This window comes from Abramis brama (genome assembly GCF_963993115.1).
Source record: "Abramis brama genome assembly, chromosome: 23".
Classification (NCBI taxonomy): Eukaryota; Metazoa; Chordata; class Actinopteri; order Cypriniformes; family Leuciscidae; genus Abramis; species Abramis brama.
Genome location: NC_139985.1, coordinates 335748 through 362500, shown reverse-complemented (window position 1 = coordinate 362500; position 26753 = coordinate 335748). Strand labels below are relative to the sequence as shown.

General features: G+C 42.1%; 2 protein-coding genes across 5 annotated transcripts in view; both read left to right on the top strand.

Annotated features, from left to right (window-relative positions):
• filip1l (filamin A interacting protein 1-like) overlaps positions 1-14725 on the top strand; it is a 57662-nt gene extending 42937 nt beyond the window's left edge. For all 3 annotated transcript variants that reach the window (XM_084100710.1, XM_084100711.1, XM_084100712.1), the window contains 2 exons: positions 3773-6554; positions 14255-14725. In XM_084100710.1, the coding sequence (XP_083956836.1) occupies positions 3773-6554; positions 14255-14398 (2926 nt within the window). In that variant the 3' untranslated portion in view covers positions 14399-14725. The remainder of the gene's footprint in view (positions 1-3772; positions 6555-14254) is intronic.
• An 82-nt stretch (positions 14726-14807) lies between these two features.
• Positions 14808-20204, top strand: LOC311074249 (uncharacterized protein). 2 transcript variants are annotated; one of them, XM_084100714.1, is made up of 6 exons: positions 14808-15213; positions 16414-16473; positions 16545-16627; positions 18931-19098; positions 19305-19531; positions 19759-20177. In XM_084100714.1, exons 1-6 carry the CDS (start codon positions 15147-15149, stop codon positions 19877-19879), a joined length of 726 nt encoding a protein of 241 aa, XP_083956840.1. In that variant the 5' UTR covers positions 14808-15146; the 3' UTR covers positions 19880-20177. The 2 variants fall into 2 exon arrangements, with proteins under 2 accessions (XP_083956840.1, XP_083956839.1); XM_084100713.1 differs by having other exon boundaries at positions 14812-15213; positions 16405-16473; positions 19759-20204.
• Positions 20205-26753: the final 6549 nt, after the last annotated feature.

Genomic DNA, 26753 nt, shown 5'->3' with positions numbered 1-26753 from the left:
CACACCGAACATCAGCAGCGGCGGGTGAACAGCACACACCAGGTACGACACACACACACACACACACACACACACACACACTGGCTGGATCAGAGCGATTGACTTTGATATCATGTTAAATGAGAGGATTTAATCTTTAGCTGACCTGGTGATTGTGTTTTACAGGGCAAACTTGCACTGCATCAGATCTGATGTTTCTAAACCTCGAACAGTCGTTAGAAGTGCAGATCAGTGTGTTCTGATGATGATGATGATGATGATGAACGTTCAACCTGTGGTTTGATGTAAATCCAGTCTTTATAACACTGTAAAATGCAGAAAAGCTCAGAATTGCTGCAGATGATGTTCATCAGTTTGTTTCACTGTTACACTGAACTTCATTTCAAGCTGCATTCAGAGTTATATTTATTATAATAAATGCAGGAAAAAATGAGCAGATTTTGGAAAAGGACAAGATTATAATTGTTAGATGAACATGATCAGGTCACGCACTGTCATTAACTTCAGTCCTGTTATTAACTCGAGTTACACACAGTTATTATCTTCAGTACAGTCCCTCGGCAGTGCAGGAGCGAGCTCTTTCTGCTCCTCATCTCACTAACTCTGCTGTTATCTCTAACATGCTCTCGCTGTGGAGGTTAGTGTGAAGTTTAGTCCTTTAAAGCTCGTGTGTTTGAGGATTATAATCCCTGTGTGATCGCCTCAGATCTGCCGCCCTCTGCTGGACACACACTACGGGTTTGAGGATGAGTCTTCTATCCCATAATGCTTTAATTACCAGCGTTTGAGCATTTGCCGTCCGTCTCGTGTTCTGTGCAACATTTCAGGACGTTGTTGCTTTTATGCATTTTCACATATATCACAGAAACACACAAAATGTACAAGTCATTTAAATCCAGTCGAGTTTTCCACGTTCTCTCAGATTGTCTTGAGATTTCACACACCCTTATTCATGACAACATTTAAATCCTTCTCGCAGGCTTTTCCAACTCCATATTAAAGTCTTTTTTCCATGGCATAGACTTTTCCTGAGTTTTCTCTGTAAAAATCCGGGCTCTCGGGAGCGAGTCCAAGTCGATCGGGCGTTCGAGGTTAAAACAGGGAAGGAGTGTTTCTCTCTAATGGAGAACTCCTGATTCCCGGAGCTCAGGCCCGTCATGTTCCTGTGTTTCCTCATCAGATCCGTGTCCACATGAGGAACGCCGTGTCTTCGGAGATTAATGTTTAGATTGATCACAGAATGTGCTTCAGTGGTTAGAAGATTGAATAAATGCGAGTCCCAGTGTTTACATGATGACAGAAGACGTGTCATTACTCTTGCTGAGAATCATAGGTTGTGTCTCAATTAACATATTTCATGTAAGCGCTACACTGTAAAAGTGTGTTCAGTTGTGGGAAAGTAACTTGAGACTTACATCACGCCTTGATCCCATAGAGTCCTTTGTCTTGTACTGTTGCGTCCAGCCGAATTCATCATTCCTTCTTAGCATGCATGCTCACTGAATACACTGAAAATAGTACAGTAGTCAACATATGAAGTGCATCAAAACCTTTCCTCACAGTTATACATGAGCAATACCCGTTCTTGTCTTAGGACAACTTTGATGAACGTTTTTGATCCACTTCAAATGTTGACTTCTGCTTATTATCCAGGCTCATTTGGCATACTGTTGAGTGTGTGTACCGTGTCCCAGAATGCACTGGCTTTAATCTTGCATACTGATTAGGAAGGATAATATGTAAACTGTGATGCATTGATTGCATAAATCTATCATGCCAATAAATCACAGAGAAATGTAGAATGAGCTTTGAGCTTATGAGGTTGTCAGATTGGTAAATAAGAATCAAGTGTTCGAACGCATGCATTTCTCTCATGATAATAAGTGAGCATTCGCACAATAGCGCTTCAGTCTTACGCCGTTCAACTCTTTCATTTCCTTCTGTTAATAGCGAACCACGAATGTTTAATGAAGTCACAAAGAGACCAATGTCAGCGTATCACCACAGATATTTCCATGCTGTGTGAATGTTCAGCCTGTAAAATCTCATAGAATAGAATAGAATTATGCTGTCTCAAGTTAAGTCAAGTCACCTTTATTTATACAGCGCTTTTTACAATACAGATTGTAACAGGACAGTAATGCCTCAGATTGTGTCTGTCCATCAGATCTAGGAGAAAATCGCGTCACAGGTTATGAAGGAACTCACTGGTGCTTTGGTTCATGTTCAATGGGACACTGCACTGTGATTATAATACTGTATTTTTAGAATCTGACTTTTATTTTCTATCGTCGTTCTGTTAATATTAAACTGATTTTCCATTACTTTTAAGTGGCTGAAGCCACGTATGAGTGACACACACTTCCATACGCCTCGTCCCACTGACATCATCCCAGTCCACTGCTGGTTAGAGCCTCTGAAAGAGGGTTTGTTTACATAGCCAGTAATGGCCTTTGGAGGAGGGGGAATTCCTTAAAATATAAAACCACTGAAGGAAGGTGGTGGTGTTCATGGGTGTGTTGGGGGGGATAGAGGAACCCCCTTATTAAGAGTCTTTTTCCACTTCCACTGTAGTGTAGTCAAAACACCCTCCACCGCCGCCGGCTTCAGGGAACAGGGAAGCTTTAGCCATCATGACCCTCTTTCTGCCTGACTGTAGACCTCTGAACACACACTGCCCCACTTTTAGTCGACTGGACTTTACTTACAATCATGGCTTGACATTAACACCCGGCAACCCGCCACATGCGTGTGTATTTCAGCAGTTGCGTGTAACGCTGTCACTCCTACTAGCCATTTTGGCGGGTTGAATTTGATATAATATACATTTTTCAGTTGTAGTCTTTTAAAAAGTCATCTGAAGTAATACACTAAGTGCAATGTAGTGTTGTCAAAAATCCCTAACCCTAACCCTACACACAATATCAGCTGCGCGTTCTCACTCTCGCATCTTACACACAAACCCGCGTCCCTTTACTCACTCGTTTCATTTGTTCTGGATGAATATTGTTGGTGTTACAGGGCTTGAATTTCGGCGAGGGATTGCGCGTATTGAGCATAATTTTACTCATTCCCGCAGATTTTGTGCTCACACCCAAAGTGTGCATACATAAAGACAAGTATTGGCTATATAAAACAGTATAATGGGTCAGTGTGTCAGGTCTTAAAGTGACAGCAGCCTAATACACCGGCTGACAAATTATGAGATAATATTAAAAATATCTATATGGCAGTTTTTCCCTCATGGTATCGATGTCAAAATTGTGGCCAGTGAAAATGCTGAGTGGCTAGTAACTTTGGAAAACCACAAGCCACAGTGGCTGGTAAGCAAAAAAAATTATGTCAAGCCCTGCTTAAAATTATACCTCTATATATCCTCAAATGGAATGAACAAACATGGACACAGAGGTTCCCAGTTGAATACCAGTTCAGTTAACTTTCACTTTAGGCTTATGTGTTTCTATATCTATGTCGATGTCACCGACAGACGGCAACAGAATCTTTGTCAGGTTTTGTCAGATCAGTCTGTTACTCTGTTGGCGTCAGTTAGCATTGAACTTGGTTTCGCCGATTGATCATGTTCAAATATCATTTGCTGGGTCATGGAACGTCTGAGAAATTACGTACTGTAATCTGGTGATTATCCGTGTTGGTCGTGCAGTGTGAATCAACCTTTACAACAAATGTTTAAAATTATATGTTTAAAAAAAAAAAAAGGGTTTCTGAACGACTCATCTTAACAAACTTTTCATATTTTCTTCTCTGTTGCCAGATTGAAACTGCTCATTGATCAGGAAAAGACATACCAGGAGAGAAAGGAAGAAGAGAACACAAAGAAAGTCACAAGTCTAAAGGACGAACTAACCAAGCTAAAGTCCTTCGCTCTCCTGGTGGTCGACGAACAGCAGCGTCTCACAGAACAGCTGACCCAACAAACCACCAAAGTCCAGGAGCTCCAGAACACGGTCACGCACGCCCAAGACGAGCTGAGCTCCGCCCAGACCCGGTTGCAAGAAGAGGAGAATAAAGTGCACCGCTTGGAAGAAGAGTTACGCAACCAGGCCTGCCATTTCCACCAAGAGCAGGACGCCATGACTGCCAAACTGACCAATGAAGATGCCCAGAACCGACAGCTACGCCAGAAGCTCTCCGCTCTCAGCCGACAGTTAGACGAGCTTGAAGAAACCAACAAGACCCTCCATAGAGCAGAGGAGGAACTGCAGGAGATCCGGGATAAGATCAGCCGAGGGGAGTGTGGAAACTCCAGCCTCGTGGCGGAGGTGGAGGAGTTGAGGAAACGAGTGCTTGAAATGGAAGGGAAAGATGAGGAGTTGATCAAGATGGAGGATATGTGCAGGGATCTCCACCGAAAGCTGGAGAAGGAGTCGAGCCAGAGCTGTGGCTTAAAGGTGGAGGTGGACAAGCTGAATCACAGAATCATGGAGCTGGAGAAACTAGAGGACGCCTTTGGGAAGAGCAAGCAGGAGTGCAGTTCACTGAAAAGCAACCTGGAGAAAGAGCGAACCATGACTAAACACATGTCCAATGAACTTGATGTGCTGAGAGTCAGAATCAAAGAGCTTGAGGCTACCGAAGTTCATTTGGAGAAGATGGAGTTGACACTGAAAGAGGATCTGACAAAATTGAAGACACTGACCGTCATGCTGGTGGATGAGAGAAAGGCCATGGCCGAAAAGTTAAAGCTGATGGAGGACAAAGTGCAAAACAGCACTGGGAAACTTCAGGCAGAACAAGACAAAGTCAACACCGTCACTGAGAAACTGATCGAAGAGAGCAAGAAAGCTCTTCGCTCGAAGGCCGAACTGGAGGAGAAGATGTGTGTTGCCACTCGGGAGAGGGATGAGCTCAAAGCTAAGCTGAAAGCGGAAGAAGAGAAAAATGGTGATCTTCAGTCTAAAGTCAGCATGATGAAAAAGAGGCTTCAATCATTGGAAGCAGTGGAAAGAGAGTTATTGAGGAGCAAATCCAAAGAGGAGCACTCGAAGAGCCCTGGTCCTTACCGCTACCAACAGGAGGACAACAAAGTGAAAGATTTGACCCAGGAAGTGGAACGCCTCAGGAGGAAGTTAAAGGAGATGAAGGTGGTTGAGGGTGACCTTTTGAAGACTGAAGATGAGTTTGAATCCCTGGAGAAGAGATACTCCAATGAGCAGGAGCGAGCAAAAGCCCTGATGGAGGAACTGGAGATGTCCAGGAACGAACTGTCCAAGTACCAGTTGGCTGAGAAAGAGGAGTCCAACCAAGAGCACATCTTATACAAGCGTCTGAAAGAGGAAGAGGCCAAATCTAGTCATCTCACTAGAGAGGTAGAAGCCCTGAAAGAGAAGATCCACGAGTACATGGGCACCGAGGAATCCATCTGCCGCTATAAAACAGACCACACGACCCTACAGAGAAAACTCACCCAGCAAGAGGTCAGGAATAAAGAGCTGGCCAGAGAGATGGAGAGCCTTACGCGAGAACTGGAGAGATACCGGCGCTTCAGCAAGAGCTTACGACCGGGAATGAACGGAAGACGTTTCTCAGATCTACAAGTCTCCACAAAGGAGGTCCAAACGGACCCAACGGACACCCTATCCCCGAATTACAGGAATTTTGCACCGCTGGAACGTGCCCTGGTCAACGGCAAGCTCTACATGGAGAGCGATCCAGAGGACGAGGACAATTACAATGAGATCAACCTCACAAAATGCACTCCGTCGCTCATGAACAATGTCAACAACCTTAACAACAACATGAGAAGAGTAAGAGGCCCTTTCCTTAAGACTAGAGAAAGTCAGCATTCAATGAATGGCAAGATGCAACCGAGGCAGAACGGGAATCACGTTCAGCAGGGGGACGTGGTCCTCACACACAGTCCTGGGCAACCTCTCCATATCAAAGTGACCCCTGATCTCGGGCACAACACAGCAACTCTTGAGATCACGAGTCCTACGACTGAAAGTGCCCAGTCCTTTACAAGCACGGCGGTCATCCCGACAAGTGGAGCTCCAAAACAGCGGATCACAATCCTCCAGAACTCCTCGATCTCACCCTCCAACAAGCCCAAGGGTTCTCCTCCTCCTCTTCCGGAGAGTCCCGGCACACCGGATCGATCCCTGTCTCCGCTCACCATGCCAGCCTATTCCCAAACTCTATCTCCCGAGTCCTGCGGATCGCTGACCCCGGAACGGGCCATGTCACCCATTCAGATCGTGTCCGTAACCACTGGATCCCCTGACCCGGGAGAGTTCGCCGGATCTAATCCCGTATTCCGCGTGAGCCCGGAAAGGCAGAACAGCTGGCAACTACAGAGGTCCAACAGCTCAGGTCCAAACGTCATTACCACTGACGACAACAAAATCCATATTCACTTAGGGAGCCCCTACATTCAAGCCGTGAACACCTCAGGCAAACCCGTCAGCCCCTATTACTCCCTCGGGCCGGAGCAAAGGATCCCAGTGCTGTCCAACGCCAAAGCCAACAACAAAATCACAAGCAGCATCGTGATAAAACCCACATCCAGTCCCATCTCACGGCCCTCACAAATTACAGTAAGTAATATCTGTGACTGACCCGAACCGGCTAGTGTTTGATTAGTGACTGTAGAAGAGTGTGTCCCTTGATCATCCGTCGACCCCTGACCCCTGACCCCGTCATCTACTGCTCCTACAATCCCTCAAATCCGGTGTTCTTGACTGCAATAACTTGACTGGCTAACCAGTGCAACTCTAGTTCCTTTTGTTGGTTTGATTTGTTTGTTTGATTTGTTTGTTTCTAATAATGTGATGTTTATGTGCATGATATGTAAAACGAAAGCAGAGAAAACCACACATAACGAGAACACGAGCACTTGTGCTTTTTCACTTCACTTTTTCACAGGTTAAGTGCACTTACTGTTTTTGCTAGACAGCAAATTATCCTGTACCATTAAAGTTCACTGATTGATGTACAATCGCATTTTTGGTTTGTTTTTCATTTTCCTCTTTACATTTTATGTTGGGTTTCTGTTAATAATTAAGGTAACACTTTACAATAAGGTTCATTAGTTAACATGAACTAAGAATGAACAATACTTCTACAGCATTTATTAATATTAATTTCAACATTTACTAATACATTATTAAAATCAAAGGTTGTATTTGTTAACATTAGTTAATGCATTGTGAACTAACATGAACAAACAGTGAACAGCTGTATTTTTATTAACTAACATTAACAAAGATTAATAAATACTGTAACAAATGTATTGCTCATTGTTAGTTCATGTTAGTTAATACATTAACTAATGTTAACTAATGAATCTTATTGTAAAGTGTTACCATAATTAAAATTTGAATGTTAACAATAGATTTATTTACTATTATTTTACGTATTTGATGTCTTCTGATGAGGAACACATGCACACATTCATCATGTAATATTGCATGATTTCATTTATCAGATGCTCTTTTTCAGACAACATTTAACCATTAATAAGACATTTAGGGCCAGATTTACTAAACAGGGCAAATTATCCCATAAAAGCGCCGATGGGAGTGTAAAGTTCTGCGATGATCTACTGACGACACAAATTAAAGAACTAAATCGTTTCCATAATGACAAACACAATCTACCAAGAGCAGCGCAGATTAGCGTCTGGTTTAAGACATGCTCTTTTGGGCAGTTAATAATGGCATAAATCCCAGTAAACTGACGAGCACAAACCTTAGTAAAACACCTTGCGTGATTCATTTAAATACTCTCATAAATACTGCGTCTGAAAGGGAAACTCCTACAAATGCATATGCAATAATATCAGCCGCAGAAATAACCCTGTCCTTGCCTTCTCAGCGCTAATGTTTCACTGCGTGTCTTCAGTAAATCCTGACTGTAGTGTAACGCCCAAAGAGGGTTCGCGCTGGAGAAACTGAGGGCCCTATCTCGCACCCAGCGCAACTGACTTTGTACAGCGAAACATGTCTCATTCCTATTTTGCACCCGCGCACAGCGGACTTTTCCCTCCACAGACGCACGTCAGTAAATTAGGGAATGAACTTGCGCTCCCGGAGGCGGTTCAGCGAAAAGAGGAGGCGTGTTCCGGCACAAACGTTCCCTGGTGCTATTTTGCAGTTTCAGAAAACAATTCCGCCACTGACCAGGAGAAACCTCGTCTAAAGTCAGCGGCGCGTTGCGCATGTTATTCAGATGCTGTTTTAAGGGCGCATGCTTGGCCATAATGTAGCGTGAGCACAACACACACACACTTTGCTTCTCTCATCTACTCAGATGCAGCAGTTTTCATTTTTGCAAATCATACATAATTACAAGGAAAAATATTCCACATGAGGGAAATCATTGTTGTGTCCATGAAGACTTCTCTGTGTTTTACGGCCTTGACGAGAACGTCGGTCTCCTCGGCTGTGAACCGCTCCTGGCGTTATAATAGCAATCCGCCATGGAACAAGCGCGCCTGCTCTTAAAGGGAATGTGAGATGTTGCTCTGATTGGTTTATTTCACGTTACGCCCAAACCACACCTATGAGTAATGAAGCTACTTCAGACCAACACATTTTAGATTTGCGTCGGAGAGTAATTTATCCCGCCGGTATAATTCCAACTGAGATCCGCCCACAAAGTTACTTGCGTTTCGCAAGTAGATACTTGTGTTTCAGATCGTTAAAATAGGGCCCTGATAGTAAATCTGGCCCATAGTATTACATTTATAAAGTAAATAATACCTCTGATAAGTGAGAAAATGAGTTTGGGAAGGTCTGCATGAGTTGAGTGGATTGTCTGGCCGGTCCACCGCCATCATTCGCTCTCACTGAGGGATTCTACAGTCTTCTGCAGTGATATCATGGAAAAGTCTGACCGTCTGCATGGTCTTTTGCTGCCGCATGAGATTCGACTCCGAGGAAAAACAACATTAAAGCTCTGCAGTGTGTAGAACGTTAAAGCATTAACTTGATGAGTTTGCATGCACTGGTCAAAAAAGTTTTGGCAGAAGTATTTTGAAACGAAATATCTGTCAAACGACTGGTACATTACAGCATGCTGTGTTCTTTTTAATGAATCGGCTCACACACATGAGGACTATATCAAGCGTTAAATTGATTCAGGCTGGAATCTGTGCCGTCTGGAGTGTGTATCCTCTGCTAGTCTGGCTAAACACACTTCTGTTCATGAAGGGCTCGAGAACAGCTGTGATCATGAGCCGAGACGATGTCTCATCAACCCTGTTTAATGAATCACACACACACACACACACACTCATGCAGCTCGAATCCATGATGCTGAGAAACACAAATGAGACGATGCATGATCATCTTCAAAAGAGATGCATTTCATTTGATTCGATAATTCAACACTGCAAAAAAATATTTTTCTTACTGGTCTTGTTTTCCAAAACATCTAAACATCCTTAAAACAAGATGTACTTCAGCAAAACGAAGCATGATTTTACTTTTAGAGAAATCTAACAAGCTTTTTTTCTCTTGCTTTAAGCATAATCTTCACAAAATTCTCTGAAATCTAGACGTAAATGCGTGTTATTTTGCTTCTCCGGTAAAAGTATCTTGGTAAGAATAAGATTTTTTGCAGTGAAGTTATGGCTGATATAGTGCATTTATACACAGACCCAACCAGATACACACGATTACACTGCAAAACATGACGTTCCTCCTCAGTGTTTCTGTCTCGTTTTCCACAACAAACATCTAAACATTCTTAAATAAGGCGTTTTCTGACAAATCTATAAAAATGAAGTGAGTTTGTGCTTTAAAACAAGAACAAATATCTGTAAATTTGGTCAGAAAAATGAACTTAATTAAAAAGGAAAACAAGATTATTTTTCTGACCCCATTTACAGATTTTTGTTCTTGTTTTAAAGCACAAACTCACTTCATTTTGATAGATTTGTCAGAAAATGCCTGATGAATGTTTAAATGTTTGTTCTGGAAAACAGAACAGAAACACTGAGGAAGAACATCATTATTTGCAGTGAAACCTGTGAAAAAAACAGTTAAATGTCTGAACGGTAGTTTAGCAGTTCTTAAGCCGGTTTAGCCGATCTTTAAGCATCAAACCTGATGTCCAGCTCAGATCAGATCTCCTCAATAAAGAAACTTGAGTGAAGGAAAGCGTTAAACACTAAAACTGAGTTCCTCAGCAGAAGAACGCGAGTGTTCAGAGGCGGGTCTGAGGCCCAAACAAAAGCCTTGTTTAGTTTCTATGGCGACAGTGGAGAGAGACGCGGGAGGACACGTTTAATTAGCGCTCATTACGTGATTCTCTGACTCCAGCCGTGTGTGTTTCTGCTGTTACTCGAGCCCAACACAGCCTGACCCACATATCTACATTTCTCATGTCTGACGTAAACCTGCAGGCTTTGGTTTGGTTTCGGAGAGCTCAGTTAGGGACTTCACACACACTTTACATGCACAACTTTTGTTTCAGTCGGACTGAATTAATTCTGATCGATGAATCTGAGCGTAGTGTTTACATGAACACTAAACATGTGATCGGGTTGATGTGTGTGTTTATGTGTCACAAGCTTCAAATCAGAATAGATGTTTTTGACATGCGCTCACTGCACAAATATACAGAGTTTCCTGATGTCTGCGCATAATAACTATTCTCCTACAGTTCTTTATTTGTTTTAAACAGCAGACTTAATATTTATGCATTTCTGGTCATTATTTGGAGATAATGATCATATGAGCCGTTGTGCCGCTGCTAATATTCATCACACAGTAAAAATGCCCAAAACCAGTCGTGTGTGTGTGAGAGTCTGAAGCAGCACTGGAGGCCCGTTGTCCTGCTCCACTCCACACACGCAGAGAGAGGAGGATTATAGGAGGACGACACACTCGTTTATACCACACTTTATTCAACAGGAGAACAGCTCGTTCAGCGCGTCATTACGCTATTTCTACATCATTACGCTATTTCTACATCATTACGCTATTTCTACATCATTGCGCTATTTCTGCGTCATTACGCTATTTCTACATCATTACGCTATTTCTGCGTCATTACGCTATTTCTACATCATTGCGCTATTTCTGCGTCATTACGCTATTTCTACATCATTACGCTATTTCTACGTCATTACGTTATTTCTACGTCATTACGCTATTTCTACATCATTACGCTATTTCTACATCATTACGTTATTTCTACGTCATTACGCTATTTCTACATTATTACGCTATTTCAACATCATTACGTTATTTCTGCGTCATTACGCTATTTCTGCGTCATTACGCTATTTCTACATCATTACCCTATTTCTACGTCATTACGCTATTTCTACATCATTGCGCTATTTCTACATCATTACGTTATTTCTACATCATTACGCTATTTCTACATCATTACGTTATTTCTACGTCATTACGCTATTTCTACATTATTACGCTATTTCTACATCATTACTACGTCATTACGCTATTTCTACGCCATTACGCTATTTCTACGTCATTACGCTATTTCTACGTCATTACACTATTTCTACATCATTACGCTATTTCTATGTCATTACGCTATTTCTACGTCATTACTACGTCATTACGCTATTACTACGCCATTACGCTATTTCTACGTCATTGCGCTATTTCTACATCATTTCGTTATTTCTACATCATTACACTTTACGCTATTTCTACATCATTACACTATTTCTACATCATTACGCTATTTCTACATCATTGCGCTATTTCTGCATCATTACACTATTTCTACATCATTACGCTATTTCTACATCATTATACTATTTCTACATCATTACGCTATTTCTGCGTCATTACGCTATTTCTACATCATTGCGCTATTTCTGCGTCATTACGCTATTTCTACATCATTACGCTATTTCTACATCATTACGCTATTTCTACATCATTACGCTATTTCTACGTCATTACGCTATTTCTACATCATTACGCTATTTCTGTCATTACGCTATTTCTACGTCATTACTACGTCATTACGCTATTTCTACATCATTACGCTATTTCTACGTCATTGCGCTATTTCTACATCATTTCGTTATTTCTACATCATTACACTTTACGCTATTTCTACATCATTACGCTATTTCTACATCATTGCGCTATTTCTACATCATTACGCTATTTCTACATCATTACGCTATTTCTACATCATTACGCTATTTCTACATCATTGCGCTATTTCTGCGTCATTACGCTATTTCTACATCATTACGCTATTTCTACGTCATTACACTTTCTACATCATTACGTTATTTCTACATCATTACGCTATTTCTACGTCATTACACTTTCTACATCATTACGTTATTTCTACATCATTGCGCTATTTCTGCATCATTACGCTATTTCTACATCATTACGCTATTTCTACGTCATTACGCTATTTCTAAGTCATTACGTTATTTCTACATCATTACGCCATTTCTACATTATTACGCTATTTCTACATCATTACTACGTCATTACGCTATTTCTACATCATTACGCTATTTCTACAGCATTATGTTATTTCTACATCATTACGCTATTTCTACGTCATTACGCTATTTCTACGTCATCGCACATGCGCAGTCCTTTCAGTTTCGGTTTTCAATCCGATCAAGTGTTTACATGTTCTCTCGACTGGATTAGAAAAGGAATAAACACCCCTTTCAATCCGATCGAAATTTCATTGGGATCGAGCTCAATCAGATTCAGTGCGATTGAGCCGTCAATTCCATTACTAATGGATTATTTGGTTGCATGTAAACGTAGCCTGAAACTGATTCTGGATCGAGTGTGAGGCCTGATGATCCCTGAACTCTCTGGAAGAGCGATTGTGCTGATTGTGCAGGAATGAGATCCGTCACACAAACCTCACAGATGACTGAAGAAACACACACACACACACACGCTCTCTCTCTCTCTCTCTCTCTCTCTGTGTGTGTCTCTCTCTCTTAAACACTAGAAAACATCTCACACACATGCATCACTCTCCCTTCACAGAGTGTGTTCGATGTTCTCTGCTATAACTGGTTTTTCTTTATGGAGGAAAAAATGAAATGACAAGTTAACCATTTCCCTGCTAAGACAGAAAGGCATGAGGTGTGTGTGTGTACAGTGTGATTGACAGCGCCATCTTCTGGTCATCTCAACACATCACACATCTGTATAATCTCTCATTTCCAGAACAACAAAAACACCTTCTAAAGGTCCGTTCACACCAAGAACGATAACTATAATGATAACTATATTAGTGTCACACCAGCGCACAATATTGTTTTGTTTATTGTTTACTGTCACTTTAAATGCTCGAGGATGGATTCTGATTGGCTGTCAGTGTTTTTATTGTTTCTCTGTGCCCTTATTGTTATAGTTGTGGTGTGAACTTTTAGAGCTATATCTCTATGAACTTTAAGGAGGGTTTGCTAACGTTCCCATTAAATTATGAAAACGCTATTTCTAAATGAATATACATAAAACATTAATGTTTTTTTGCTTATGTGATTGTTAAGAAAAACAATCCATTTTATAATTCTGCGAATGTTACTTTTGAATGTTCTCTGAATGTTCCGAAACAAGTAGTAACATTTAAAAAACGTTTCAGAAAACAGTTCCATGAACAATGTTTGGTAAGACTTTATTTTACAGTGTCCTTGTTACATACATGTACTTACCATAGTAATAACAGTAAATTATGCATAATTACATGCAACTAATCCTCAACCAAACCCTAATCCTACCCTAACCCTATAATAAGTACATGTAGTTGCTTAATATTACTCAGTACTTAAATATATTATTACACTGTAACGCAATGTTTTTGTGCTAATGTTTTGAGAACATTATTAAAGACCAGATAACTCTGAAGGAACGTTTGTTCATCGCTCAGCACATCTACTCATATCTACTACTTTTATTTTATTTTATTTTTGATCCGAGTCTCTAAATTCTGACCGACCTTTTTCAAGGTTTGCGTTCTCGAGCTCCAAACACTGTTGTTGTGCGAATGAACGGCCGGAACACATTAAGTGTTTTCTGTGAGAGCGGTGTGTGTTAGCGGCCCCTAAGTTAATAACTAATGATCTTTACAACGGAAGTGAATCAATCAAAACTAACTTTATCTGGACAATAACTTTATTCTAGATCTGCTGTAAAGCCTAAACAATCTCTGTTACTGTAATCTCCTGTTATCACTGTAAAGCTGCTTTTAAACAATCTATATTGTTAAAGCGCTGTATAGATGAAGGAGACTTGACTTGACTTGACTCTCTGTTTCTCAGATGCCTCTGGAATCATTCCGGCGTCCTGGACCGACCAGGATTCCCAAACCCAAAGGATTGGCCAACGCCCAAACCCCACTGAACCCTGGGAAATGTGTGTCTAATAACAACCTCAACATGATGAACCAACCTGCCAAATCATGAGTGACACGACCGAGAGGAAGGATGTTTCATGTTTATCGTCTTTCATTTTAGTTGATCACTTTTGGTGCTGTAATGAGACTTCTTATCATATTCAGAAGCAGAAAGAAGACACTGTGATAAACTCATCCTGACCATCGCTAATCTTTCACTTTATGGTGCTTCACCTTGCTCTTTTCTGTTTTTCTTTTGACAAAACTCAATTATTATATTTATCAAGTTGGTAGTAATCGCTGTTACGGTTTTGATTCCGTCAATGTGTAGATGCACTTGGCATATATGAAGTATTTTTGATGTCTGGATGTTAATAAAGACTTTTTATATCTTGCACATCAGATTAAGTCACAATTATTGATTGGTTATGATTATTACACTATTATAAATGAAATACTCACACAGTCTGGTCGATCCAGATCTTCTACAGCACAACACTGACTTCCAGCCAATCAGAATCAAGCCTCTCTACAGTATTGAGCCAATCAGCGCGCAGGAATCGGAAAAGCCCGCCCACGCGGTCAATGCAGTGCGCGGGCTTTGGTGAATGAATGAGAGCTGAGCGCGCGCACGCCATAACTTTACTCTGTTGTTTATCCATGTTTATTGATTAATTTCACGAATGTTATTTAGTCCTTTTCATTTCCTTAGTTTCCTCGGTAGTTTATGGCGCGATACTGAAGGCTATTTTAGCTTCGCACTGAAAAACTGAGAGATTATCGGGCAATTCGTCCAGGAAGAGAAGAAAGAGTTTAAAATGGCAGATGAAGCTGATCAGAGATCAGTGTTAGTGGAGATCCCAGAGCCACAGGCCAAAGTCACAGGTGAGAACATCATCATCATCATCATAAAATTCAGTTAAGACTCAAAATATGATCCAGTCAGAGACAGTATACAGTGAGTCCAGATGTTACTGTAATCTCTCATATAACACATGATTGATGATTAGTTTTCATATCATGATGTTTGATGGCTTGCTTATTATAGTCATGGATTTTAATACACTTTTGTAAGATGCAAAAACAATAGAACATTCTGGAATTAATATAAATGTTTCTGAGATATTTCTTCAGCTCGAGTCACTCTTTATGAGTCCGAGAAGTAATTGTTCTCCTAAAATCCTCATCCAGTCTTTACAAACAACAACAGTGTGGAGAATATGAAGCTTCTGCCTTTATGTCCTTTAAGAGGAGGATGATGATGGTGATGATGATGATTGATGATGATGAAGGTCTTTCATGTTCAGCTTTAGTGGATTAAATCAGGAGAACAGTTTAGAAAAAAAAAAATCTATATTTAATGAATTAATTAATAAATGCTTTTGATTTAAAATAAATTAATGCTATAATTAATAATTAATTATAATAATAATATAATAAATCATTTGATTTAAATATATAAAATGTTGATGTAATTGACTTAAAAAACTCAAAAATAAATAAAAGATAATAATACCTCTAACAGCAAAGTACTATAGTTAGTACAAAAAACTTAATGTAATGTAACAAAAATCTAATTATACATATTTCTAATATAAATATTTTTATACTATAAATTGGGTGTTTGTACATGAAAATATAAGCTGTCTGTTATTTGTCTGTTTTTTGACTCTCTGTGGTCATTAAAATCCCACGGCATTCCCTGTAAAGAGCAGAGGTGTAACCCGGTGTTTCCCGGCCCTTCCCAGTCACGGCCTCCTAACAATCCCATCACTCTCTCTCCCCTCCACCTGCAGCTGGGGTGTGTGTGTGTGTGTGTGTGTGTGTGTGTGGCTGCCGTCGCATCATCCCAGTGGATGCTCACACTGGTGGTGTTGAGGAGAGTTTCCCTGATATGACTGTAAAGCGCTTTGGGTGTACAGTAGTAGATATGAAAGTGCTATATAAATGCCTCATTCTATTCTTTTCTATTCTATTCTATTCTATTCTATTCTATTTGGGTCCCTGTTGATCATATTTGTGGATGTAAAACATGTAAAACCGGTTGAACTGATGCAGAATCTCCTGATCCCGCAGATCCCGCAGAACGCCTGAGAAGATCCTACATGGATATCCTGTGTTCCCGTCTGACTGTCACACACACCTGTGAGTTAGTGTGTGAGTGTGAGTGTGTGTGTGTGTGTGTGTGTGGTGACTCTCTTCCCTCTCTCCCACAGGTTCCCGGCGGCTCCGGAGTGAAAAGCGTCACGCGTGTAACGAGTCCAAACATCTGCTGGACACGCTTCTGCTCGCTGAACAGGTGACACACACACGCTACACACTACACGCTACACGCAACACGCTACACACAACACGCTACACACTACACGCTACACGCAACACGCTACACACAACACGCTACACACTACACGCTACACGCAACACGCTACACACAACACGCTACACGCAACACGCTACACACAACACGCTACACGCAACATGCTACACACTACACGCTACACACAACACGCTACACACAACACGCTACACACTACACGCTACACACAACACGCTACACACTACACGCTACACACAACACGCTACACGCAACACGCTACACACTACACGCTACACACAACACGCTACACACTACACGCTACACACAACACGCTACACGCAACACGCTACACACTACACGCTACACACAACACGCTACACGCAACACGCTACACGCAACACGCTACACGCAACACGCTACACACTACACGCTACATACAACACGCTACACACAACACGCTGTCACAGTGTCTGGTTTGTGTTCCCTGGTTACCACTAGATGTCCTCCTTCCCCACGGTGTCTGTCACATTCTGAACTACATTCCCCACGATCCTTGTTTCCTCATTGCACTCAGCTGTCCCTTGTCACTAATCATTGCACTCAGCCGATTCCCCATTAGCATTGTCATTTCCCTGTGTATATAAGCCTGTCTGTTTTAGTGTTTGTCACGGAGTCGTTATTTTATGTCACCCTACACTTCTGATCTGTGGTTCCTGTCTGTTCTGGTTTGTTTCTTGTTTATTTTGTATTTGGACTGCTATGATGGATTTTGACCTTTGCATGGACGATTATGAGTTGGATTGCCCCGATATTAAAAATACTGTACATGGATCTCTCTGTTTCCCGAGTGTGTCACGTGACACACGCTACACACTACACGCTACACACAACACGCAACACGCTACACACTACACGCTACACACAACACACTACACGCTACACACAACACGCTACACACTACACAACACGCTACACACAACACGCTACACAGCTGCAGTGAGAGGAGGAGAGGAAAGACGGACAGATCGCTGAACTTCTCTCTTCTCGCGGTGGACCTGACAGCTGTGAGGTCAAAGGTCGCGGGACTCACGCTCGTGCACAGTGTTGCTAATAAACTAGATGTACTTTAAGTTCTGTTGCTTTTATATGAAAATAAATATAATGAACAAGACACCCAAAGTACTTGTTATTTAATTCCATTCCAAATACATGTTTATCAATCATTGTTACTTTAATACAGACATGTGTTTTTTTTGTTGTTGTTTTATATAAAAATGACATTGCATAACCCATAGAGATCAGCATAACCCATAGAGATCAGCATAACCCATAGAGATCAGCATAACCCATAGAGATCAGCATAACCCATAGAGATCGCACTGTCCGAGAGTTTGGGAATATTTACACATAACGTATACACATAAAACATGAGATCAGAGTTTTAAAATCAAACATTTTAAAAGAGAACAATACATCACGGTGGTTTAAACCAATGAGCATTAAGCTGTGTCGTCAGCCAGTCGTTTCCCATCATGCTTTTGCTCAGCGCAGACGGTGGAGAGCAGCTGCGCGACTGCAGAATCCGACATGGCCGGCTCGCGCTCGCGACACGTCAGCATGACATCAGAGCCAGGCGGACCGCACTCAGACACATGATCACCGGTGATCGGTTCTGCGCAGATTCTGCTCATCTCAAACAAGCCTGATGTCTAAGAGTCTCAGTTTGATGATGTCAAAGAGTCTCAGTTTGATGATGTCCAAGAGTCTCAGTTTGATGATGTTCAAGAGTCTCAGTTTGATGATCTCCAAGAGTCTCAGTTTGATGATGTTCAAGAGTCTCAGTTTGATGATGTCTAAGAGTCTCAGTTTGATGATGTTCAAGAGTCTCAGTTTGATGATGTCTAAGAGTCTCAGTTTGATGATGTCCAAGAGTCTCAGTTTGATGATGTTCAAGAGTCTCAGTTTGATGATGTTCAAGAGTCTCAGTTTGATGATGTCTAAGAGTCTCAGTTTGATGATGTCAAAGAGTCTCAGTTTGATGATGTTTAAGAGTCTCAGTTTGATGATGTCAAAGAGTCTCAGTTTGATGATGTTTAAGAGTCTCAGTTTGATGATGTCCAAGAGTCTCAGTTTGATGATGTTCAAGAGTCTCAGTTTGATGATGTCTAAGAGTCTCAGTTTGATGATGTCAAAGAGTCTCAGTTTGATGATGTTTAAGAGTCTCAGTTTGATGATGTCAAAGAGTCTCAGTTTGATGATGTTTAAGAGTCTCCTCATGCTTTCAGTCTGTTCAGATGGCGTCAGGCTCGCTGACCTCTGACCTCTCGCTGTTACTGCACGACCTGCACCAGAAGAAGACCAGCGTCTACAGATCCATCCCATATTCCCGCCTCGGATCCAACCGGGACGCCCACTGCTACAGGAAAGCTCGACCACACCTCATGGCATTCTGGGTAATAAAGCTCAGTTCATCCGTCATCTGAGTCACATGATCACACTGAAGATTCTCACTGGCTACGTTTACATCAGTTCATGCATTTCCTGGGAATCGAACCTGTGATTTGGTGTCGCTGTATTTAATCTTTATCTGAGAGTCAGAATCAGTCGTTCACTCGATCAGAATCAGTGTGTCACGGTTCCTGTGTTCCTCTGTTCTCAGCGCGCGTGTGAGGAAGGAGGTCGTGTGTTCGAGCGTAGCGGTGAGTGGCAGAAGCTCCTGGAGTTCGTTCAGGCCGCGAGTCGTTTATCAGGCGAGCTTCCACTGTGGGAGACGAGCGAACACAACTCGCTACGAGAGCGATGCTACAACACGCTAGCAGCCTTTTGTACGACAGCGCTGAAGAAACACACACCCAACGCTAGCAGAGCCAGAGGACTACTGCGCAGGTCACACACACACACACACACACACACACTCACATATATGTACACACACACACATATACTCAGTCACACACTCTCTCTCACACACACACACACACACACGCATGCACACACTCACACACACACTCACATATATGTACACACACACACACATATACTCAGTCACACACACTCTCTCACACACACACACACGCATGCACGCTCTGATCACTCTTGTGTTTGTGTTGTAGGTTCAGAGCGGCTCCGGCGTCGAGGTATTGGATTGGCTCGTGTTTAGAGGAGCTCGAGAAGATCCTGCAGGAACATCAGAAAATCACACTGTCACACACACAGATCCACCCGAGCATCTGAACGCTGGTCATGTGACCCGTCCATCAGGCCACGTCCCCCTCATAGGACCCACAATACCTTGCAATGGCCAGAGTGTGACAGAATGATGACTTGAACTCTTGTGTGTGTTTGTGCTGAATTCTGCAGTTGTAAATATGTGTGTGTTTGTCTCGTCTCTCAGTGCTGCACTTTTAAATGTCCTGATCGTAATAAAGTCCATTTGTTCTCTATTAAAGCAGTCGTATAATGCCCTTTTTACAAGATGTAAAATAAGTCTCTGATGTCCCCAGAGTGTGTGTGTGAAGTTTCAGCTCAAAATACCCCACAGATATTTTTATATAACATTAAAAAAAATTATATAAACTTTTTGAGGTTTTTGTGTGTGTCCCTTTAAATGCAAATGAGCCGCTGCTCCCGGCACAGGGGGCGGAGCTTCAAGAGCTTCAACAGGACATTTCTGAACGGTTAGTTGATGAATGTATGCAGCTGATGTGTAGTTAACGATCTTCTAGTCATTGATTAGCATATTCTGTCATGATAATCTATAAATCGCTGGTGGGAACTGATGCTACAGAGTGACATGCTAGTGCATTAGTGTTGCGTACTGTATTGCATGTGAAAAGACGGATGCGACAGCTTGAACTTGAACTCACAAATGTGCTCGACTACAACAACTCTTCCGCTTCTCAACATGGACTGTGTGTTCAGGGGGCGGGGTTTATGTAAATTTTAGGGATAGTGATGTCACTAACCCGGGAGGAATGTTGTGTAGTTCCTACCAGCCGTTTGTTATTCAGTTTCTCTGATTGTGTTTGTGCTGTTGATGATCTCAGACACACACACACACACACTAAGCCTGACCCCTAAACCTATTCATCACACAACTTTCTGCATTTTTAGATTTTCAAAAAAACTAATTCTGTATGATTTATAAGCGTTTCCTCAGTTTAGTTCCCAGTGACACCAGTCCCCATGAGTGTGTGTGTGCACGGATTCAGGTCTCCACCGGGATAGAAAAACACGTACACACTCACACACACCACTCTCACACTAACACACACACACACACACCACTCTCACACTAACACACACACACACCACTCTCTCACACACACACACACACATACACACTCACTGCTGTTCTGAGATCACACACACTCACTGCTGTTCCGAGATCACACACACATAATGCTGTTCTGAGATCACACACACACACACACACACACACACACAATGCTGTTCTGAGATCACACACACACAATGCAGTTCTGAGATCACACACACACACTCACTCACTGCAGTTCTGAGATCACACACACACACACACACACACACACTCACTGTTCTGAGATCACACACACACAGACTCACTGCAGTTCTGAGATCACACACACACACACACACACTCACTGCAGTTCTGAGATCAGTCACTCACACACACACTCACTGCAGTTCTGAGATCACACACACACACACACTCACTGCAGTTCTGAGATCAGTCACTCACACACACACTCACTGCAGTTCTGAGATCAGTCACTCACACACACACACACACTCATAACAGCGTGAGAGGATCCTGCAGTTCTGAGATCACACACACACACACACACACACAGTCAACAGCGTGAGAGGATCCTGCAGTTCTGAGATCAGTCACAGGGTGGCAGTCATCAGCTGATCATCTTTCAGTGTGTTATAGGAAATATTACAGAAGCACTTTATTTTACAGTCCTGTTCCTCATGTACACACTGTGTACTTATTATAGTTATTACAATAACTGGGTAATAACTGAACCTCCTCCTGACCTTCACCACGAGGCTCCTGATATCACCAGTCCTTCACTGTAACTACACACACACTGTAATACAGTGCAAACAATATTTCTATAAATCAGTGTTATTTTAGTATCACTAAATACTATTATACATTTATTAAAATAATTAGCATTTTCTGTTTTTAGTTTTAGTTCTTTATAGTGAAATCTCTAAATGAAATGTTTTGTATGGTTTTAGTTTTAGTAAAATATGAACTTACCTTAAAGCTGACACATTACGCCCCTTTTCACCAGATAAATACAAATAGCTTGTCAAATTTGCCCCTTTTGGGAGTGAGCAAAAACCATAGACTGTAAAAAAATATGGACGTAGTGTGTGTGACGTCACCTGTAGTGTTTCTGAAGAGAGTTGTTAGGTGTGTTGGACATCGGCTGGATGTACCGATCGGCGAGAGTAGCCGTGCCGCGGGAGGAGCTGCAGACGTAAGCTACTTCAACATAAGCTACTATCAATGAAGTGGAGTCTACGTTTTTTAATCAGTTTTAATTTGATAAACATGACACAATATAACATCGCAACTACATGAAAAGAGTGTTTACTGTTATACAAAACTGATTTGTGAGCTTTAGAGGAACTAAAGGTGATCGAATAAACACAAAACACACGTGATCGTTGTCATGCGGTGAATCCGGCCAATCGTGGAACAGCTGTGTCGTCATCAGCCAATCGTGGAACAGCTGTCGTCATCAGCCAATCGTGCAGCCGCTCTGGAGAAGCTGCGCTGGCTGAGTTCTCCGGCTACTCTCGAGTAGTGTTGTCACGATACCAAAATTATTGTTTCGATACCGATACCAAGTCAAGTATTGCGATTTCGATACTTTTTCGATACTTTTCCTGAAAAGGGAGAAACACTCTCAAATATCATTGCTGTGCTTTATTTTAAAACCGGGACAACATTCTAATCATATAACACACTAATAAATGAACATATGAACAGCAGATATATTAAACATTTGAACAAAATATTAAATATCAAAATATAAAAAATACATTAGAGCAATGACATTCAAGGTAAAAAAAATGATAAATTTAGCAGCATTATCTCATTTATCATAAGAAACATAAGAGCTTTATCTTGATTCTGAACTTTGAATAAAAATATGAACAGCGATTATATTAAACAATGTTTAATATTGGTAACATATGATAAGCCTCATTGGTGATATATTTGACGTGGGAGAGAGAGTTGTGGAAGGCCTATACTTCATGTTAAACATAAATAGCAGCAAAGACAACGTCGGCAGTGTTGACGGCAAAATAGGCTACAGAATAATTCGTTCTGTATTGAGAGGTGCAATATTTGAAAATCGATCATATTTTTTTAAATTACATTTATATTTATGTCAAAACTTTCAAACATCAAAATGTCATTTATTAATATGTATTCGTGTCAAAATGACATAGAAACATCTTTTCCTATTCTATTTTGCCTGGAAACGCTTCCAACACGCTTGCGTGTCGCGTGAAAAATAGGCGTCGGTTCTATTTCTAGCATGCACACGTTTTCCGCGCGTCTCGAGCTGCGCCCAGACGCGTGTGTCACGCAGGCAGTTAACATGGGAGCCGAAATGAAAACGGACACGACACGCAGCCAGTGTATCACCGGCCTTACAAATCTTGAACGCGGTCATTCTTAGAAGTATCGATACTAATAAATTAAGGAATCGTGACGTTTTTAATTTCCGGTTTACTTTTGAAGTATCAGTGCAACAGAGCAAGGTAGGCAACGTACTTCCATATGTCACTCCTCGCGTCATCTTTTTCTACGAGTCGTGGACCACTTGTGCTCGCACATGCAGCCATCTCGCTGTAGTGTTTTGTCACATGACACTGACAGCGGCAGGTTCTTTGCTGCGTGCGTCAGGAAAAAAACACAGACGTCCATAGGGAGGCGTTTTTTTTTTTGTTTTTTTTTAGTATCGATACTGATAAATTTAGGTATCGTGACGTTTTTCATTTCCGAGTATCGCGATACTTTTGAAGTATCGATACACCGTACAACACTACTCTCGAGTCGCTCTCGCGGTGCTGTGATGGCACTCGTCACAGTCATGTGTCACGCGGCGTCGGCGCTGTATCAAGTTGGACAACATTTTTAAGACAGCGGTGACATGTTCTGGTCAATAGTGTTCAGTGCTCGTCTGAGCTCGACCACAGAACAGCTTCAGGCTTTGCTGGATCTTCATCATTGCGTTAGAACTGGTCTCTGTTGTCGCTTGTGGAACCAAATGTCGGCTGGTGTGTGTAAACGTGCAGATTAAGGTTGTATCAGTGATTTCAGGCCCAAAAAAGGCCCAAACATAAATGATCACATTCATCTAATCTTTCCTAATCTTTCCCTTTGGGTGTTGTGAGGTTTTGCGCTCGTGACTCCGACTTCGTGTGCAGCCGTGCACGAGCACAGAACCTCACAACACCCCCCCGCCACCCATACGCCATCCCCCCCGGTTGGAACACTATTTATTTTGGTTTTGCTGGTTGGGTTAGGGTTACTTTTTTGGGCCTGAAATCACTGATACAACCTTTAAGGGCCGGTAATATTATAATAAGATCCTCTTCATACGTCAGAAGGAGAGCGAAATCTGATCTGCTTATTTTTTGACATGTTTGCAGAGAAAGACTCACCAGAACACAGGTACTGGGTTTCACTTTCACGTTTTCTGTGTTTCAGAAGCACCGATTACAGCACTGAAACACGGGAAAAGTCAGATTTTCATGATATTTCCCCGTTTTTATCAGGAATCTGCTGTTCAACTTCAGACTCTTCAACTTTACAGCGAGAGACAAACAGCTACTGGACAGACTTTAATGATAGTAACTATTTTTCACCTTGGCATGAAATTACACAGAACTAGTTGGTGTTTCTATACGCAGTCTTTTTTCCTCTGTTAGTGTTGGAAAGGCTACCATGGATTTTTTCTTGTGTCATTGCAGCAAATCGAAGCTCATAAGTCACATGTGTTGTCATCCGCTCATCAACTAATACTTTACTGAACTACTGATGCAGGGAAGTCATTTCACATTCAACCCATGTTCAGATTTCCATCTCAGTAAATGAACAGGAGTTTGATATGAAGGTGAAATGCTCTGAATGACCCAGATTTGTGCGAGATGAAGCAGAGCTGATAATAACAGAGACTGAAGCAGATGTTTCTCTGCTCTCGCTGTCAGAACCGGACAGATGTCCAATAACAGTGTTCAAGTGTCCGTCTCTGCTCTTCTGTTCTTCTAATGAGCAGAAATTAAGCAGCACATCCGAGGAGGATTCGTCATGAGAGAGAGAGAGAGAGTGTGTGTGTGTGTGTGTGTGTGTGTGTGTGTAGAGAGAGAGGGAGATATATAGAGAGAGAAGAGAGAGAGAGATATATAGAGAGAGGGGGAGAGAGATAAAGTGTGTGAATGTGTGTGTGTGAGAGAGAGAGAGAGAGAGAGAGAGAGAGAGAGACCTGTAATCTCTGCTGCGTTGAGGAAAGTGTTCGAACACGTCAGAACATCGAGTCCACTGAGCCCACGACACGCCTCCAGGAGCTCGACTGTAGGCTTGTTGGACTTCATGCAGCTCTGCGCAGACCGATCGGCGGCTGACTCGAAGCAGTGCATGCCGGTTAAAAATGTTGTCCAACTTGATACAGCGCCGACGCCGCGTGACACATGACTGTGACGAGTGCCATCACAGCACCGCGAGAGCGACTCGAGAGTAGCCGGAGAACTCAGCCAGCGCAGCTTCTCCAGAGCGGCTGCACGATTGGCTGATGACGACACAGCTGTTCCACGATTGGCTGATGACGACACAGCTGTTCCACGATTGGCTGATGACGACACAGCTGTTCCACGATTGGCTGATGACGACACAGCTGTTCCACGATTGGCTGATGACGACACAGCTGTTCCACGATTGGCCGGATTCACCGCATGACAACGATCACGTGTGTTTCGTGTTTATTCGAACACCTTTAGTTCCTCTAAAGCTCACAAATCAGTTTTTTATAACAGTAAACACTCTTTTCATGTCGTTGCGATGTTATATTGTGTCATGTTTATCAAATTAAAACTGATTCAAAAACGTAGACTCCACTTCATTGATAGTAGCTCATGTTGAACTCTATTCTTGTTCAAACAGACGCTGCATGAAGCAGTACATAAAGTACTGAATGAAAATGTCTCTGTGTATTATTTGGCAAATATTGCATTTATTTCACTTCAGCTGTGGTAAAGTATGCGAACACCACGTGAGCGGTCACTACGGGAACCAGAAAGTGTCCGACTTCACGTCTCTCCGTCTGCAGCTCCTCCTGCGGCACGGCTACTCTCGCCGATCGGTTACATCCAGCCGATGTCCAACACACCTTGTGACTCTTTAGCTCCGCCCACGACACGCCTCCAGGAGCTCGACTTTGACTCTTTAGCTCTGCCCACGACACGCCTCCAGGAGCTCGACTTTGACTCTTTAGCTCCGCCCACGACACGCCTCCAGGAGCTCGACTTTGACTCTTTAGCTCCGCCCACGACACGCCTCCAGGAGCTTGACTTTGACTCTTTAGCTCCGCCCACGACACGCCTCCAGGAGCTCGACTTTGACTCTTTAGCTCCGCCCACGACACGCCTCCAGGAGCTTGACTTTGACTCTTTAGCTCCGCCCACGACACGCCTCCAGGAGCTCGACTTTGACTCTTTAGCTCCGCCCACGACACGCCTCCAGGAGCTCGACAGTATGTTCGTGTAAAACTACCAGAACACTTCATTCATGTCTGAAATCAATCAACTCATTCTTCCTGAACACTAGCAAAGGCTTCACACAACAAACACACTTTATCACTCATAAAACAGTGACATAAAACACTAACAGCTACAATGATTTTTGTAAAATTTCTATACAAAACAAGAATGAAACTCTCTACTGTTTCACTGCAGTTTATGTTACAGGATCCATGTTTATATTACAGAATTATTCATAAGTTTTCCCAAACTTACTAACACTCGTGCAGCTTTTCCTCGTAAGGAAGATAATAGTGCCATTAATCAGTCCAGGTTAGTTTCACACCTGGAAGTTTATGCT

Coding starts and splice junctions, on each gene's coding strand:
- LOC311074249 (XM_084100713.1), top strand. CDS start 15,147: ATGGCAGATGAAGCTGATCAGAGATCAGTGTTAGTGGAGATCCCAGAG. Junction 16,628..18,930: donor CGCTTCTGCTCGCTGAACAG/GTGACACACACA, acceptor TCATGCTTTCAG/TCTGTTCAGATGGCGTCAGG. Junction 19,099..19,304: donor CACACCTCATGGCATTCTGG/GTAATAAAGCTC, acceptor CTCTGTTCTCAG/CGCGCGTGTGAGGAAGGAGG.